We start from the raw sequence: 17438 nt of genomic DNA on the forward strand, positions 1-17438 counted from the left end.
TTGTTTTTGGATACAAGACCATTTCCAAAGGCTTCAATTTTGAGATACACTTCTTGCAAAAATAGACCTTCACTTTCTTGAGTGCTAACCTCGGTATTTTTGTCCGCATAACATTGCGTTAGAATGAGATTAAGAGTGCTGATCTAGAATATTTTGTCGACACATGCTGGCAGTCTCATAATATTTAATTTTGGATTGCAATTTGCATCTCTCACGTGGCTCCACGTTTCACCAAGGTTTGAATCAGCTGACGGGTGTCAGGCTTGAATTTGAAGCGGGTAATTTGAGACCGCGTTCCTACGAGTTACACGGGGAAACACGAAACTCAGTAACGAACACGGGGCGTGGGGGTCGGGGTGGGGTTAACTTCCGAGGCTCCGCACCGGTTCCCAACTGATCGGGAAGAAGACACGAAGGGGGTGGAACTTCCTGACCTGACGCTGGCGCCTCTGTCGCTAGGGACGCTTCGGCTAAGGCAACAAGATGGACCAGGAAGAGAGGCTGACGGCCGTGGACAACATAGTCACTCAGTTCAACACCTATGAAGATTTCCTCGACTCGCAGATCACTTCCGTCGACCTGTACTACCTGGAGGTAAGAACTGCGGCACCGCAGAGTGGACCCCGTTTTCCTTTTAGTCCTTCCCGATCCCCCATTCATGTAGTGGTCGCCCCCTGGCGGTGGACTCCGGCGACGTCAGGCGCCGCAGTATCCCGACGGCGGCGCCAGAGGGGCGGGGAGCTGAATCACCGGGTCCTGAACCCGCCCCGTACGGCCTCAGTCCGGCCAGAATTCGGGTCCCTGGAGGTGGCGGCCCATGTGGAAACATGCGGGTGCGCCCGCACGCCCGCAGGGAGTCTTCAAAATCTGTCTTTCCCTCTCACATGAGGCCTCCCGGCCCATTCTTTCCAAAGTCATTGCCTGCGAGGAGGTGGCTGGATGCGGAGACCTGCGGAGACCCTTGCGCTGGGCTGTAATGCAGGTCTGGCACGCTGTTTCTCTTTGCTTTGCCACTTTGTATTAAAGAACAGAAGAGAGTAGCCTTCCAGGGCAAGGTGCGACACCAACCTGGTGTATCTGGTGTCATATAGGGCATCTGGGCCCATAAACCTCCACCCCACTCTCGTACCCTTAATTATGGGTAGGCACTACAGGAATATGTAGGCATATTCCTGATTGATGTTTATCGAGCTGCGAATCACAACTAATATTGAAAGTAAAAAAAAAAAAGATCCTGCTATACTGCAAAGTTAGACGTCATGGGGTTGGCCACTGTCTTCCACTCAGCAACCATCTTCCTCCCCTCGTCTTTAAAGGTGTGTGTTTGATGGGGTGGGGGAGATAATGGAGTGGGGGCGGCAGAGAGTTCTTGTCTTCGGGGAGGCGAACCAGGATGGGCTGGAAAATAACAGGCTGAGAGGTCCTGAGAGGCAGGAGGTGAACGGTGGATCCCTATAGCCCTGGGATCTTGCCAGACCAGGCCGACTAAAGGTGCACTGCCCTGGAGACTCTGCTGGCGGGGAGCCAAGACTCAGCCCCAGAATGCCTCCTTCCTATTTAGGCCAGGCAGAACAGGCGCCACTGGGTGGTGCCAAACCACAGCCGAATCTCTGAAGGGTTTGCATCTTGTAGCCAACTCCCCAAACCCCGTGTCTGCAACAGCATAATTCTGCATTGTGGTGGATTTTTGGGCTCCAGAGATCATGTTAGCAAGATTTTTCTTACATGCTTACTTAAATATTGATTGCAAGGTTTGAAAAGTGCTTATTCTTTGAAATGCATTCATGTGCTAGATATGAACGTTAATTCTACATAGCTAAGGCAGAGGTACACGCTATACGTAGCGTATACGTTTGGCAGTATTTAACCCAAGAATAAATGAGAGAACTGTTCTCCAAAGAAAGTGAAATACATGTCTAATAAGGGGACCTGGAGGGAGTAAAGGGGCCTGAGAGATAATCAGAACTGAGCTCGGAGTAACTAAATAGTGCTAGAAGTTCAGACTAGGTGCTGAAGAGAAAAACAAAATCTGGGAAGAGTTACACTTATTATTGCCAAGACCTTTTTTTAGGTTTATTTATTGATTTAATTTGGGGGGGAGGGACAGAGAGACAGAGAGAGAGACGGGGAGAGAGAGAATCTCAAGCCGGCTCCTCACTGTCAGTGCAGAGCCCAATGCAGTGTTCGATCTCGCAAACCAATCTTGCAAACCTTGAGATCAGGACTTGAGCCAAAATCAAGAGTAGGATGCCTAATTGGCTGAGCCACCCAGGTGCCCCTTGCCAAGCCCTTCTTATTTCAGCAGTTAGGTTGGAGAGGGTGGGATATAACCCACCTTTGCTTCCTTCTTCATGCCCACATATCTTCAAGTGGAGTCTCTTTTACACATAACTGCCGAAGCTCACCTATTCCGAGGTGAGTCCAATTAGGGAACTAGGTCTGTACAACTAGAGGGAATCCACACTTATGTCCATATCAGTTAATCTAGTCCTCTGTTCATGTGTGTCTACAGATGTTTGAGCAAACCTAATAGCACGAAAGAGATAGCCCAAGGTGAGTAAGGAGGGTAACTAATGTCAAACAAAACACTTAAAACTCAGAGAGAACTTTAAATAAATTCTAATTTTCTATCTCAGAGGCATTTAAATATCTATCAAATCTATAAGCAAAATAATAGACTGCTATGAAAAGGGAGCAGAGAGCAAGAATGAATTCTTAGAATTTAAAAATATAATTGATAGCATTTTTGAAATGGCTAACAGAATAAATCCTTTTTAAAGGACAAATTAATTATCTGGAAGTTTAAAGGTGATATAGTTACCCAGAATATAGTAAAAAAAAAAAAAAAAGAGGAAAATAAGAAAGAATTCTATGAAAGAAAATATGAAAGAATAGTTTCATGATGGTCAATATCTATCTAATAAACTTACCAGAAAGAAATTATACAGAAAATGAAGGTGATAATCAATTGAATAATGAAAAAATTTTTCTGTGTTGCAGATAAGCACATTAGCTGTTAAGCAGGATAAATGAAAAAGATTCATCCCTAGGTAGATAGTGGTAGAATTTTATAATTCTGAGAATAAAATGGTAATTCAAAAATAATTCAAATTGGCTTGTATGACATCAAAATTAAAAACTTTTGTGCACCAAAGTACACTATCAATAGAGTGAAAAGGCAACCCATAGAATGGGAGGAAATATTTGCAGATTATATATCTAATAAGGGGTTAATATCTAGAAAATGTGGCGTGCGTGTGCGCGCGCGCGCACACACACACACACACACACACACACACACAGGAGTATTACACAGCCATGAAAAAGGATGAGATTGTGCCATTTGTAACAACATGGATGGACCTAGAGGGTATTATGCTAAGTGAAAAAAGTCATACTGAGAAAGACCAATAACATGATTCCACTCATAAGTAGAGTTTTTAAAAAAAGTGAACAAAAAGCAGAATCAGACAGATAAATACAGAGAATAAACTGATGGTTACCAGAGGGAAGGGGGGTGGGGGGTGAGTAGAATGGGTAAAAGAGAGTGGGAGATACAGGCTTCCAGTTATGGAATAAGTCATGTGAGAATACAAGGCACAGCATAAGGAATATAATCAATGATATTATCATGGTATAATGGGGTAGATGCAATGGGACACACTTGTGGTGAACATAGCATAATGTATAAACTTGTAAAATCACTAAGTTGTACACCTGAAACTAATGTAACATTGTCAACTAAAAGAACTCACCCCACAATGATATACCATTTCACCTCTTTCAGGATAGCCATTTAAAAAACCCAGAAAATAGGGCATCTGGGTGGCTCAGTCGGTTAAGCGTCCGACTCCTGATTTCCGCTCAGGTCATGATCTCGCAGTTTGTGAGTTTGAGCCCTGCATCGGGCTCCGCATTGACAGTGCAGAGCCTGCTTGGGATTTTCTCTCTCCCTCTCTCTCTGTCCCTCACCCTGCTCGTGCTCTCCCCCCCACCCCTCTCAAAATAAATAAGACTTAAAAAAATATATTAAAAACCCAGAAAGTAATAAATGTTAGCAAGGATATGGAAAACTGGAACTCTGCACCACTGGTGGCAGTGTAAAATGGTGCACTTATTGTAGAGACAGTATGGCAGCTCCTCAAAAAATTGAAGTTAGAATTACTATATGATCTAGCAAGTTCACTCGTGGGTATACAGCCAAAAGAATTGAGAGCAGAGACTAGAATAGATATTTGTATACCTATGTTTTTTTTTTGTTTGTTTTTTTAAATGTTTATTTACTTTTGAGAGAGAGACAGAGGCGTGAGCATGGGAAGGGCAGAAAGAGGGAACACAGAATCCGAAGCAGGCTCCAAGCTCCGAGCTATCAGCACAGAGCCCAACACGAGGCTCGAACCCCGAGAGCATGAGATCATGACCTGAGCCGAAGTCGGACGCCCAACCGACTGAGCCACCCAGGCACCCCTGTATACTTATGTTTATGGCAGCATTATTCACAATAACCAGAAGGTGGAAGCAACTCAAGTATCTATTGATGGATCAATACATAAACAAAATGTGCTACATCTACAATGAAATATTATTCAACCTTTAAAAGGAAGGAAATTCTGACACATGCTACGACATAGTTGAACCTTGACATTATCCTGAGTGAAATAATCTAGCCACAAGAAGACAAATACTGTGTCATTGCACTTTTATGGGGTACCTAGGGTAGTCAGATTCACAGAGACAGAAAGTAGAAAGGTCATTGCCAGGTCTGCAGGAAAGGGAGAATGGGAGTTATTGTTTAACTGGTACAGAGTTTCAGTTTTGTAAGATGAAAGAGTTCTGGTGATGATGGGGATGATGATGGCACAACAGTATGAATGTACTTAATGCCACAGGACTATATACTTAGAATGGTTAATTTTGTATTTTGTATATTTTATACAAATTGAAAAAATAATTCAGAGTGTCTACAGAGTACCTATAAATCAGCTTGATCTTAGACTTTGCATTCCCAGTAGCGATTCCTAAAAGGAAAAAGGAGTAAATATCTTTAAACTTCTAGAAAATTTTATTTTGGACCTAGAATTCTTTCCCTGGCTGTGTTAGATATTTTCCGTTTGGCCCTTGAGATTGACATGCTGTCATACCCTACCTTGTTCTGTGCCCCAGAGATTGATTTCTGTTGCCTGTTTCAACTGGGCCCCCTTTCCCTTTGGCCAGTTGGGTTTAGCCAATAAGAGGCACCAGCAAGAAATTAGAAGCCAGCAGAAGAGAGAAGTTAGGCATTCCCCCCACCCCCACCCCCAGACTCCTTCCATACTGTGCTGTAGGTTAGGAGTGGATATTTTCTTACAAAAAGCCACAATTTAGTTTCGGGCCCTACCCCTACGGCTGTTTCCCTGGGCTCTATTAACTGTTCCCTCCTCTTACCTCATTGGACTAGTTAGTTAGTGGCCGTTAATAGCTTGTTGCTGTTGCTAGCTGCAGGGTGCTTCATTATCTCTCTAGGATTTCTCTTAACCCGGTCTATACCTTTGTTAATTAACTCAGCCACTCAATTTCCTTCAATTACTACATTTAAATGTGTCATCTGTTTCCTGCCTGGACTGACTAAATAAGTTATTTAGCATTCAAATGGAAGTGCAAAGGAAAGACTTTTTGGGGCGGAAATGAGGGACTTCTAAAACGACCTGCTGGTCTTTTCTGAATTTGTAACTTGAGCAAATACTTCATATATTTTCAAATAATTTTTCAAATTTATTGCTATAAATTTGTATAGTTTTCCTTTGTCTGTTTTATGGCTCTTTTCTGATTTTCTTAAAATTCTTTTTGAATGTTTATTTTTGACAGAGAGAGAGAGACAGAGAGAGAGACAGAGACAGAGCATGAGCGGGGGAGGGGCAGAGAGAGGGTGAGACACAGAATCCAAAGCAGGCTACAGGCTCCAAGCTGTCAGCACAGAGCCCTATGCGGGGCTCGAACTCATGAGCTGTGAGATCATGACCTGAGCTGAAGTCAGACACTCAACCGACTGAGCCACCCTGGCGCCCCATCTTTTCTGATTTTTAAAATTGTTTGCATGTTCTTTATTTCTACCATCAATCTTGCCAAATGTTATCCATGTTATTAGTCTTTTAAAAGGATAGGCTCTTGACTTTCATTAAGCAATCAAAGCTTACTGGATTTATATATTTTAATTTCAATTTTATTTTTCCTGTCGTTTTTGTTAATTCTTTACTTCTATATTATTTAGTTGCCTTTGCTATTCTTTCTCTACTTTCTTGAAGTAGAATGGTTAGCTGTTCATTTTCAAACTTGTTTTTTCCCTAGTAAATACATGGATGGAATTATTTTCTCTATATTTTATTAAGGTTTGTTATATAATTTCCTTGCCAAAAATTTAAAACTCCATGACAAAATATGTCATAAATAAGTCAAAAGGCAAGCAATTACTTGCAAATAAGTATTTGCAAAATGTATAATCAACCAGGACCTACTATCTAGAGTAAAGGCCCGTGAATCAATAAGAAATAGATAAAATCTTACAGAACAATGAGCAAATTTAACAGAGAGAATTCTTATATAGATACTAAGCGTAATAATTATATGAAAAGTTGCATATATATAGCAGACTGTCACTTATGGGAATTTTTTTTTTTTTAATCATGAAACTATACCAAATGTTTCCCCCTTAACTGACTTGCTACCAAGTGTCTGGCTAATCCCAAGTCCTGAGCTCATTTTTCCCCAATGCCCTCAGCAAACTGAGAGGCAACCAACCCCGTCGTGTTTCTTATTGCCACTAAAATGTCCTCCGGCAGCAGAGATGGCAGCAAACACTTGGTTACCCAAAGCCTCGTCTTCATGGCAGGTATCTTTTTGCCTCTGCATCCCAGGGACTGCATTGGACTCCTTCACACTGGGAACAGGGCCTTTAATGCCTTTAATGAGATCAGAGATCCTGTGCCGGATCACCCAGAACTAATCAGAAAGCCCATCCTTCAATTCTTCTTCCTCTGGAATCATTGCCAGCAGCTGATTGTGGTTCAGGGTTCAGTCAGAGAAGCAGAACACACGCACAGGCACGCATGCATGCACACTTACACAATACATATACGTATAGGTGTGTGTGTGTTCACATAGATGATTTTGTGCCGAGATTTGACCTTATACAGTTAAGAGAACTGTTCAAACGGTGAGTGAAGGGCTGTTTCTTTGGTGTCTGGTGCTGAAGCCTGAAATCACTAGGACACACAGCCCGGAAGGAAAGGCACATGAGAAACGGGGGGGGGGGGTGGGGGAACAGGGGCAAACGGAGAGACCTGCAAGGATGAACTAGAACTTGTAGCAGGCCGTCAGTTGTGGTGTGGGGGTGACCTACAGGAGAGGCTGGCATCTTCAGTTATGGAGCTAAACATGGCCCAGGAGTTGGAGAAGCTGAAGAAGAGCTTGTGGGAACTAGAACAACACGGTTGCTTCTTGTGCCTTCCAAATCTATTGCAGACGTCTTTTATGGCCCAAACTAACCTGTACATAACCAAAGGAGAGGAAATTATGGGAAACTGAGTTTCTGCTTAGCCAAGTTGACAGAATACAAATTCACTGCATCTGCTACTTTTAACTTTTCACAGGGAGAATGTATTTATATCTGACTTGTATAATTAACACTAAAAAAGTGAGGGATATAATTTTCTTTCTTTTTTTTTTTAAATTTGTCTATCGAGAAAGCATGAGCATGCATGAGTGGAGGAGGGGCAGAGAGAGAGAGGGAGAGAGAGAATCCCAAGGAGGCTCCGGGCTCTGATGGCAGAGCCTGACGCAGAGCTCGATCTCACGAACCATGAGATCATGACCTGAGCTGAAACCAAGAGATGGATGCTTAATTGACTAAGCCACCCAAGTGTCCCAAGGATGTACTTTTCTTAAATAATTGTTTAGGACTTGCATTATACTGACATCAATTCAGAAAGGATAGCACAAAGTAGAAAGCTAAAGACTAATTTCCCTTATAAACTGGATGAAAAGCAATATAAAATGAATCCAAGAATATGTTAAGAAATAATAGATCAGAGTAAGATTAGTGTGATTTATCATAGGAGTGCAAGGATGAGCTCATGACATTAAAAAGAAAAACTATAACTTCTATAGATGCATAAAAAGCATAGGATAAAATTTCAAACTTCCTCATAACTTGATGAAGAGTATACAGCAAACACTTGTAAACCTCATATTCAGTGGTTAAACATTTCAAAGTTTAGCATGGGAATAGAAACATGATAAAAATGGTTGCGAGTACTCTTAACTTTTTATTGGTGATGTGGCTGTGGCAATGCTACAATGAAAGGAAAGTATCATAAATACTTGGAAGAAGGAGTCAGAATATTATTATTATAAAGGTAGTATGATTATCTGCCATGATACAAAAAATACAAGAAAATTAACTGGAACCCTATTAGAACAAGTCAGTGAGTTTAGTGAAGAAATCTAAGATTGAACTACAATAATAACTCTTTTCTCCAGCAGTAAATAACATAATAACAAAAGACACAAAAGTGAAGGGAGCCTCAGTACTCTCAGGACAATGTCAAGGGTGGCCATAAACCAAGCCACCCTCCCTCCCTTCCTGCATTCCTTTCTTCCTGCCTCCCTCATTGCCTACCCCCCTTCCTCTCTCCCCTCCTTTCCTTTCCCTTCCCTCCCTCCCCTCCCCTCCCCTCCCCTCCCCTCCCCTCCCCTTCCCTTCCCTTCTCTCCTCTCCTCTCCCTTCCCTTCCTTCCCTTCCTTTTCTTTCTTCCTCCTCCCCTCCCTTCCTCCTTTCTTCTTTTCCCTTCCTTTTCTTTCCTTTCTTTTTCCTCCTTCCCGTCCTCCTTCCTTTCTTGGATGAGAAACACCTCGGCACCCCAGACGCCAGCTCCCCCTTGTTCCAGACTCACCTGTTCAGAGTCTAGCTCTTGCCACCTGACACCAAATCCCAGTCTTCATCTACCCCTCACCCCACTAGAGGAACAGTATAAGAGGTGCTTTGCCTCAGGGGGACAGCCAGGCTGGGGGTGGCAGTGGGCTCTGGCCCAAGACTGGGGACAGTACAGCCCCAAGGCTCTTACAGTAGTGAATTGTGCATGCCAGGCCACACATCTTTAGCCTTCTAGGAATAGGTAGGACCCTGAGCAGTATTGTGGGCTTCTGGGGTGGATGGAACCCTGCCGTCCCAGTCCAACTCTGCCAAGGTCCAAGGCCACAGCATCAGCTGGAAGGCACCATTCCATTGTACGTCCTCGGGACCAGGTGTCCCTCCCAGCAGCTGAGAGATGTCTAAAATTTGTTCCAGGAGAATAGTCATCCAGTCAGAATTAAGTCTTCCACAGACTTAATTGCTGCCCTCTGCTCTGCCACAAGTTGTTTTGCAGTTCATGTATAGTAAGGAAGCCTTCTCCGTAAGGGCAAGCCATCTCTGGATTCTGTTTTGCACTACGCCTCCTCATAGCTAGCTCTCTCCAAACTGCTAGCATCCAGAAATAATGACTTATGATCACATGAGCAAAGAACATTGACAATTAATAAAAGATCACTGCCTTGAGGCACCTGGGTGGCTCAGTTGGTTAAGCATCTGACTTCAGCTCAGGTTATGACTTCATGGTTGGTAAGTTCAAGGCAGCGGGCTCTGCACTGACACTACAGAGTCTGCTTGGGATTCTCTCTCTCTCCCTGTCTCTCCCTCTGTCTCCCTCTCTCTCTCTGCCCCTCCCCCACTCATACTTTATCTCTCTCAAAATAAATAAACTTAAAAAAAGATTATTGCCATATTTATATACTTGGATTATCATGGCTAATCACGTATTTTTACTAAGATGAACTGTTATAGTCAAAACCATTAGAGTTTTATAAAAAATTATCATCTTTTTGCCCTTCCAAATAAATGTAAGTGGAATCCCAGAGGAATCAGAGGGAAGTAGGGGATAAACTATATTTGGAAAAATAATGGCTAAAAAGTTTCCAAATTTTGTGAAAAGTGTAAATCCATAGAGCCAAGGAAGATGATGCGTTCCAAGTGGAATAAACACAGAGAAACCAATCTAAGGGCTATCTTAATTGTTGAAAACCAGTGATAAAGAGATCTTAAAGCAATTTAAAATGAAGGGATACGTTATGTAAAATAAAGTACCTCTCAGAGGTAATACAAGGCTTGGGACAATGGGATGACATCTTTAAAGTGTTGAAAAGTCAAAAGTCAACCTGGAACACTAATCTAGCAAAAATTTCTTTCAAAAATGAAGGTGAAATATATTTTTTTCAGTCAAACAATAGTCAAGATAATTTGTTAGCAGACCCACACTGCAAAAAATGTCAAAGTTTTTTAGGTAGAAGGAAAATCATATCAGTAAGAAACTTGGATCTACACAAAGGAATGAAAAGCACCAGAAACGCTTAATATGTGAATAAGTTAAAAATATTTTAGTATTTTGTCTCTTTAAAGATAATTGACCATTTAAAGTGGACAGATGGGGGCGTCTGGGTGGTGGCTCAGTCGGTTGAGCGTCAGACTGGTTCAGGTCATGATTTCGCGGTTTGTGGGTTTGAGCCCTGTGTGGGGCTCTGTGCTGACAGCTCAGAGTCTGGAACCTGCTTCAGATTCTGTGTTTCCTTCTCTCTGCTCCTCCACACTCACACTGTCTCTCTCTTTCTCAAAAATAAACATTTAAAAAAATAAAGTGGACAGATGACTTATGATTCTACTAGTGGTAATGGTTGGTGAGGCAACCAACTTGAGCTTTCTCCTTTTTTTCTCAGTAGATCTTGTTTCTTGTTACAATATAAATTAACATAGATGAGTGTAGAACTACCCAGATCATTTTGTGTGGCCCAGGTAAGGCACACAGAAATGCACAATTCACTCCAATATATGAAATTAATACAACAACTTTTTAATGGTCTTTATTATGTAAAATACTGTGTTGATCACAAGCCATTGATATTCTTCTGGAAAACCCCCACAGTCTCACAGAGTTTAGCTGAGAATTCTTCCCATATGCCCACGTTTAGTAACAGATTTATGCAAACTTATACTCAAATCATCTCTTTTGTAAATCACATCTAAAATCATTGGCTTTTTTTGTTTCTATTAAATATTAATTCCACTAGGTGGAGACATTTGCTTAGTTTTTGTGGTTCACACTAAAGAGCTTAAAAATAACACATATAATAAGCAGGGAACAAGTCAGAAAAAAGACAAATAACCCTCCCAAGATCTGGTGCTTTGGGCTATATTAGCTTGGCAGACGTATCTTCATTACTACACAGAGTTCACTACAGTTGACCTTTGAACAGCAAAAAGGTTAGAGGCACCAAACTCCGTGCGGTCGAAAATCTGTATATAACTTTTGAGTCCCCCAAAACGTTACCAATAGCCTACTGTTGACTGGAAGCCTTACTGAGAACATAAACAGTTGAACAGAGAACTTAAACATACATACACATGTACATATTTTGTATGTCATATGTATCATATGCTTTATTTTTACAATCAAGTAAGTTAGAGAAAAGAATGTCAAGAACAGCAGAGAAGAGAAAATACACTTACAGCATGGTATGTATCCAAACCATAAGTTTACCTCAACTGTTTACAAGATGAATTGTCTGTTGGTACCTACATCAATATTGTCTTACAGAATACAGAACACTGTTGATATGTGTTACTAACACCAGACATGACAAATGAGAAGATAGTGTACAGTCTGTAAGTGTTGATACATTTTAGCTTTTAGCAATAGATTTGTGTATGTTTTATGGTAGTAAATGATAAAATAGACCAGTATGTCGCTATATTTTATGCATTTATGACACATGTAACTTTTTCTTGATTCTTTCATTATTTCTAGTCTACATGATTCATTTGTGAATTTTTTCAAATTATTGCAGATCTACAAAGAATTTTCCAATATATTTATTGAAAAAAATATGTGTATAAGTGAACCTGCACAGTTCATCCTTTGTTGTTTGAGGGTCAACTGTATTTGCTTTTAATGTTTAGCAAAGGACAGTAGCAAGTTTTCTAGGTTGGTAGTGTCTAAATTTTTTCTTCCCAATAGTTGGAACTTTAAAACAGCCCCTGAGGGGTGAACAGATTATTAACCAGGCATCTTAAGTTTTCTCATTTAATCCTGTCAGATGGTTCTTTCATTCAACAGTGATGTATTCAATAAGTGTCTGTTACAAAAAGATACATACATATCTATCTATCTATCTATCTATGCTGTTTTCACTATAGTTCAGCTATGTCACATTTAACTAAGATGATATAAGGAACATTATTTTTTTTTAAATTTTCAATGTTTTTATTTATTTTTGAGAGAAAGAGAGACAGAGTAAGTGGGAGAGGGGCAGAGAGAGAGAGGGAGACACAGAATCCGGAGCAGGCTCCAGACTCTGAGCTGTCAGCACAGAGCCCGACATGGTGCTCGAACTCATGAACCCTGAGATCATATCCCAAGCTGAAGTCAGACGCTCAACCGACTGAGCCACCCAGGTGCCCCGATATAAAGAACATTATTAATGTATACATATTGAAATGTAATACTTTAGTCCTTATATCAGCAACCTAATGTAAGATGACACCTCTTCAGATAATAGGGAAATAATATTTATTCGTTTTTGAAAATGCTATGCAAGTGACACAAATGTGTGGAACGTTTTTTCAAGTAGCTGTAATATAAAAGGCCTAAAGGATTGTGGGGAAACTTTTTTCAGCGTGAAGCTTTTTTGTTGCCATCTTCTTGGGTTTCTAGTTTTCTGTTTTTATTGGTACCAACATTATATGGAAACAATATCTTTCCAGTTAAATAGGAAATTCATCTGCTCTTTATTTTGTATTTGAAGTTTTAATGCTCTGTGTCATCAGTTCATTGACCTCAAGGAAGGAAGTCTCTAAAATGTTGAACTTTATGAGAGCAACCCAATTCTCTTTTTGTGCAATTGGTTATTAAAAAAGTCTTTCTTGTATGAGTACTATTGTCTCCAGTTTTATTGTTTTAAAGATACTCTATTAATTACCTACAGCTGCTCTTGTAAATGGATTAAAAACACAACAGACTTTTGTCCTCCAATCCCTTAGAGAAAATCTAGTGACTGATGTTATTTCCTTTTTTTTTCCTCTTCATCTTACATCTGTGGGAAAAGGATGACAAATCAGATGTTTATGAAAGTATTGTTAGAAAGGATTCTGAGTTTTCATATCTAATATGTCTCATTTAAAATAATTCTGATTTTTTCCTTTATTCAGCATATATCGAATAAAATAAGATGTCTAATTCGTGCACAAATCTTACAACTGATTTTTCTCTTTAGGATGAAGGCCTGGCTCGCCAGTTGGTGGAGCTAGGCTACCGGGGGACCGGAGAGGTGGTGAAAAGGGAAGATTTTGAAGCAAGGAAGGCAGCTATAGAGATTGCAAGGCTGGCTGAAAGAACTCAGAAAAAGTAAGTGTCTGTGTTTCCAACCTGGGTTTTATATAATATTGTAGAGTCTCTGAAAAGCCCAATCTCGCTGGCATTGTTGTCATTTAGGAACATGGGCCGGAGCAGGTAGAACTTAGAATATCCTCAGCATGTGCTCTGCAGACCAGGGACTGAAGGAACTGTGACATGCTTGCAGGAAGCCACATGTAGCTTTGAGCTACTAACTTAAGAAATAGAAGTCCCAAAATACAGTCATTATACTGAAAGTCTTGTTAAAAAGTAAGGCAGTGTTATAGGCTTTATGTATTTATATGGTAAAGAATATGAGTGACTTTTCTTTTAGAATTCTTTGTACTTTTGAGACCTTTACATCTTTGGCATCATTTATGTTGTTACATTTTTGTGAACATTGATTCATTCAACTTTATTAACGGTCTCTGGCTTTTGTTAATGTGACTAATATATAGTTACATAAAATAGGAATCTAATTAAGTATATTAAACATATTATAAAAGAGATGTACACCTAAAGTGAACTATATCAACTGATAGCTAATTTGAAAGATGTGACAAAGCAGGACACCTGGGTGCCTCAGTTGGTTAAGCGTTCGACTCTTGATTTTGGCTCAGGTCATGATCTCAGGGTCATGAGATTGAGTCCCATGTGGGCCTCTGTGCTGGGTGTGGAGCCTGCATAAGATTCCCTCTCTCTCTCTTTCTCTCTCTCTCTCTCTCTCTCTCCCTTCCTCCCTCCCTCCCTCCCTCCTCTGCGCACATGTTCTCTCTCTCTCCCTCTCTCTCAAAAAAAGAGAGAACACAAGTTCTCTCTCTCTCCCTCTCTCTCAAAAAAAGAATAAAATAAACAAAAAAGATGTGACAAAGCAATTATCTATTTACCTTTTAAAAATGAATGCTAATGTTGTAAATGTTGGAGAGGACAATTACTTAGGAATTGGTGTATTATTCTTAAGTATAATTTTAAACTACCCCAAAATTATGAGTAGAAATTTCTCATGTGTTTATTATAGCACATAACGTTTGGGAGTGGAACATGAACTAGTTCCAGGAGTGTGCAATTTTAATTGATTGTTCTAGTAGTTACTGTGTTTCATTACCATAGAATATTGGGATTTAATATATCGACATTTGGTAATGTATTAGTTATCTGATGCTGCCATAACACATTACTACAAGCTTAGTGGCTTGAAACAACACAAATGTTTTTATTCATAGTGTTCTGTGGGTCAGAAGTCAAGAGTACAGTGGCTCAGCTGGGTTCTCTGGTCAGTACATCACACGGTTGAAATCCTGGTGTTTGCTGGACTGAGCCCTCTTCTGGAGGCTCTGAAGATGAATCTGCTTCCAGACGCATTCAGGTTGTTGGCCGAATTCAGTTCCTTGTGACTGTGGAACCCTGAGACCCCCAATTCTTTGTCAGCTGTCATTCTGGGGGCTGGTCTTTTGGGGGCTGGGCTGTGGGGTCCTACAGGCTGCCCACATTCCTCCTCATGCTTTCTGTATGGTCCCCTTCCAGCAAGAGGAGGTCAAGATTCTCTTGCCCTTCAAATCTCTCTGAGTTCTCCTTCTGCAGCATCTTTCCTTATTGCAACCAGAGAAAGATCTCTCCTTTTAGGGGCTTATGTGGTCATACTGGGTTCATCTAGATTATCCTGATAATATCCCTGTTTTAGGGTCTATAACCTTCATTACCTCTGCAAAGTCCCTTTTTCCATGTAATGTAACATGTTCACAGTCTTTAGGAATTAGGGCATGGGCATCCTGGGAGGTGGGCATTCTGTTTACCACAGGTAATTTACATAAAAGTTCGATAATTTATTCAACATCGTTACGCAGGACTTCTATTCTTAAAAATTTGAAATGATGCCAAGTATTTGTGTACAATGTGATGTGTCTTATATAGACTACCAGGGGAGTCTTCTCTTTCTGTATCAGTAAATGTTTATCAGGAGCAAAAGTGGACAGAGTTTTGTGAGATTTTATAAGGAATTAAAATATATTCATATTTTATTAGAGTTGTGCCCTATTTCATAGTAAGAGGAGTGGCCACGGTTAAAGTGCAAGTGTACATGTCCATTTTGTGTTTGAGGATCAAAGTGAGTATTTACTCCATGCAATAGTCTCTTTAACTGGCCAGAACTGGAAGTCATCAGGCTGCTTAAGTACCCACCATGGGAGGCTAATCCCCACCCAGTGTTGCTAGAATCCCAAGGCCTTTCATCTGCAAATCTTCTCTGAGTGATTTTGTAATGGGATGGGCCCCATATGTTGCCTCTTGCCCCATCTGGGAGTCACTTTGCTCCTTTCCCTCCCAGGTCTATTGTAGTTTCTTGACAGCAGGGCCAGCAGAGGGTGACCTAGAGCCAAATATGCCCTGGGCCTAGATTTGCTGGAGAATCACTTTGAAAAATACACATGAACATCTGACCGTCTGCCAATTGGTGCCAACATGGAAACGCTTGATTCTACTATCAGATTACCTTATATTAACTTATCTAATGTGCAGGTGAGGAGTCCCACGTAGATCCCAATCCTCTGGTCTGGTAATCATAGAGCACCCATGGTGGGGTACCTGGGTGGCTCAGTTGGTTGAGTGTCCTACTCTTGATTTCAGTTCAGGTCATGATCTTGGGGTCATGGGGTCATGCTGTCAGTATGGAGCCTAATTGGGATTCTATTTCCTCTCTCTCTGTCCCTCTCCCTCACTTACACACTTTCTCTCAAAACAAAACAAAAAAAAAAAACAAGTGATGGCACCTAAAAGTAAGTTATTTACTTTGATTAGTTTCAGAGGGGGAGTCTAGAGAGAAGAAAGTTAGATATTGGGAGGGAGCACTGTGATGCAGGGGTATTTTGATAAGGATTTCTCCAAAAGAGGGCATAAGGTAAAAAAAAAAAATTATTCTGGGCTTTTTATTTACTCATTCACTTTATAAATACTCATAACACAACTATATTGCATTAGGCACTGTGCTAAATGCTGGGGATATGATAGAACATAGGACAATCCCTGCCCTTAAGAAATTTGAGCACTAGATAAATGAGAGATGATTACATCGCTGGTGGGACTGTGAAACAGAAAACAGTTTGGGGGCTCTTTAAAATGTTACACACAGAGTTACCATATGACCCAGCAATTCCTTTCCTAGGCGTCTCCCCAAGGGGATTGAAAACCTAGGTCCACTTAAAAACTTGTTCACTAATGTTCATAGCAGCATTAGTCATAGTCACCATAAAGTGGAAATAATCCTGGGACGCCTGGGTGGCTCAGGTGGTTAAGCGTCCGACTTCGGCTCAGGTCACGATCTCACAGTTTATGGGTTCGAGTCCCATTTTGGGCTCTGTGCTAACAGCTTGGAGCCTGGAGCCTGGAGCCTGCTTTGGATTCTGTGTCTCCTCCTCTTTCTGCTTCTCCCCCATTCATGCATGCTCTGTCTCTCAAAAATAAATAGAAGTTACAAAAAAAAATTTAAAAAATAGTGGAAATAATCCGAATGTCCATCACCTGATCAATGGGTAAAAAAAAAAAAAAATTGGCATATAGATACAATGGGATATTATTCAGCCATACAAAGGAGCGAAGTACATATTGTTACATGCTACAACAAAGATAAACCTTGAAGACATCAGGCTAAGTGAAAGAAGTGAGAGAAAAAGACTATATACTGTGTAGTTCCATTTACATAAAGTGTCCAAAGTAGGTAATTGCATAAAATGCATAGACAGAGGGAGACTTGTAGTTGCCAAGGGCTGGAAGGAAGGGTGAATGGGAAATGACTGCTAATAGGTATGAGTTTTCTTTTGGGGTTGATAAAATGTTCCAGACTTAGATACTGGAGATGATTGCACAGCTTTGTAAATGCACTAAAGACATTGAATTGTACACCTTAAAAGTTTGAATTTTATGGCATGTGAATTGTGGCTCAATAAAAACAAATAGGACAGAAAATAATGCATTCCGTCAAGGGGCTGTGGT

The 17438-nt window shown here is 40.7% G+C and overlaps 1 protein-coding gene across 2 annotated transcripts in view; it reads left to right on the top strand.

The window, feature by feature from the left end:
* Positions 1–483: 483 nt before the first annotated feature.
* The window catches only part of CFAP299 (cilia and flagella associated protein 299), a 586842-nt gene continuing 569887 nt past the window's right edge, over positions 484–17438 (top strand). For both annotated transcript variants that reach the window (XM_047090627.1, XM_047090628.1), the window contains exons 1-2: positions 484–594; positions 13336–13466. In XM_047090627.1, coding sequence (XP_046946583.1) covers positions 484–594; positions 13336–13466 — 242 coding nt within the window. The remainder of the gene's footprint in view (positions 595–13335; positions 13467–17438) is intronic.

The sequence above is a fragment of the Lynx rufus genome, unplaced genomic scaffold (genome assembly GCF_022079265.1).
Source record: "Lynx rufus isolate CCGP_SWC_20201006 ecotype Redwood Valley unplaced genomic scaffold, mLynRuf1.p SCAF_3, whole genome shotgun sequence".
NCBI lineage: Eukaryota > Metazoa > Chordata > Mammalia > Carnivora > Felidae > Lynx > Lynx rufus.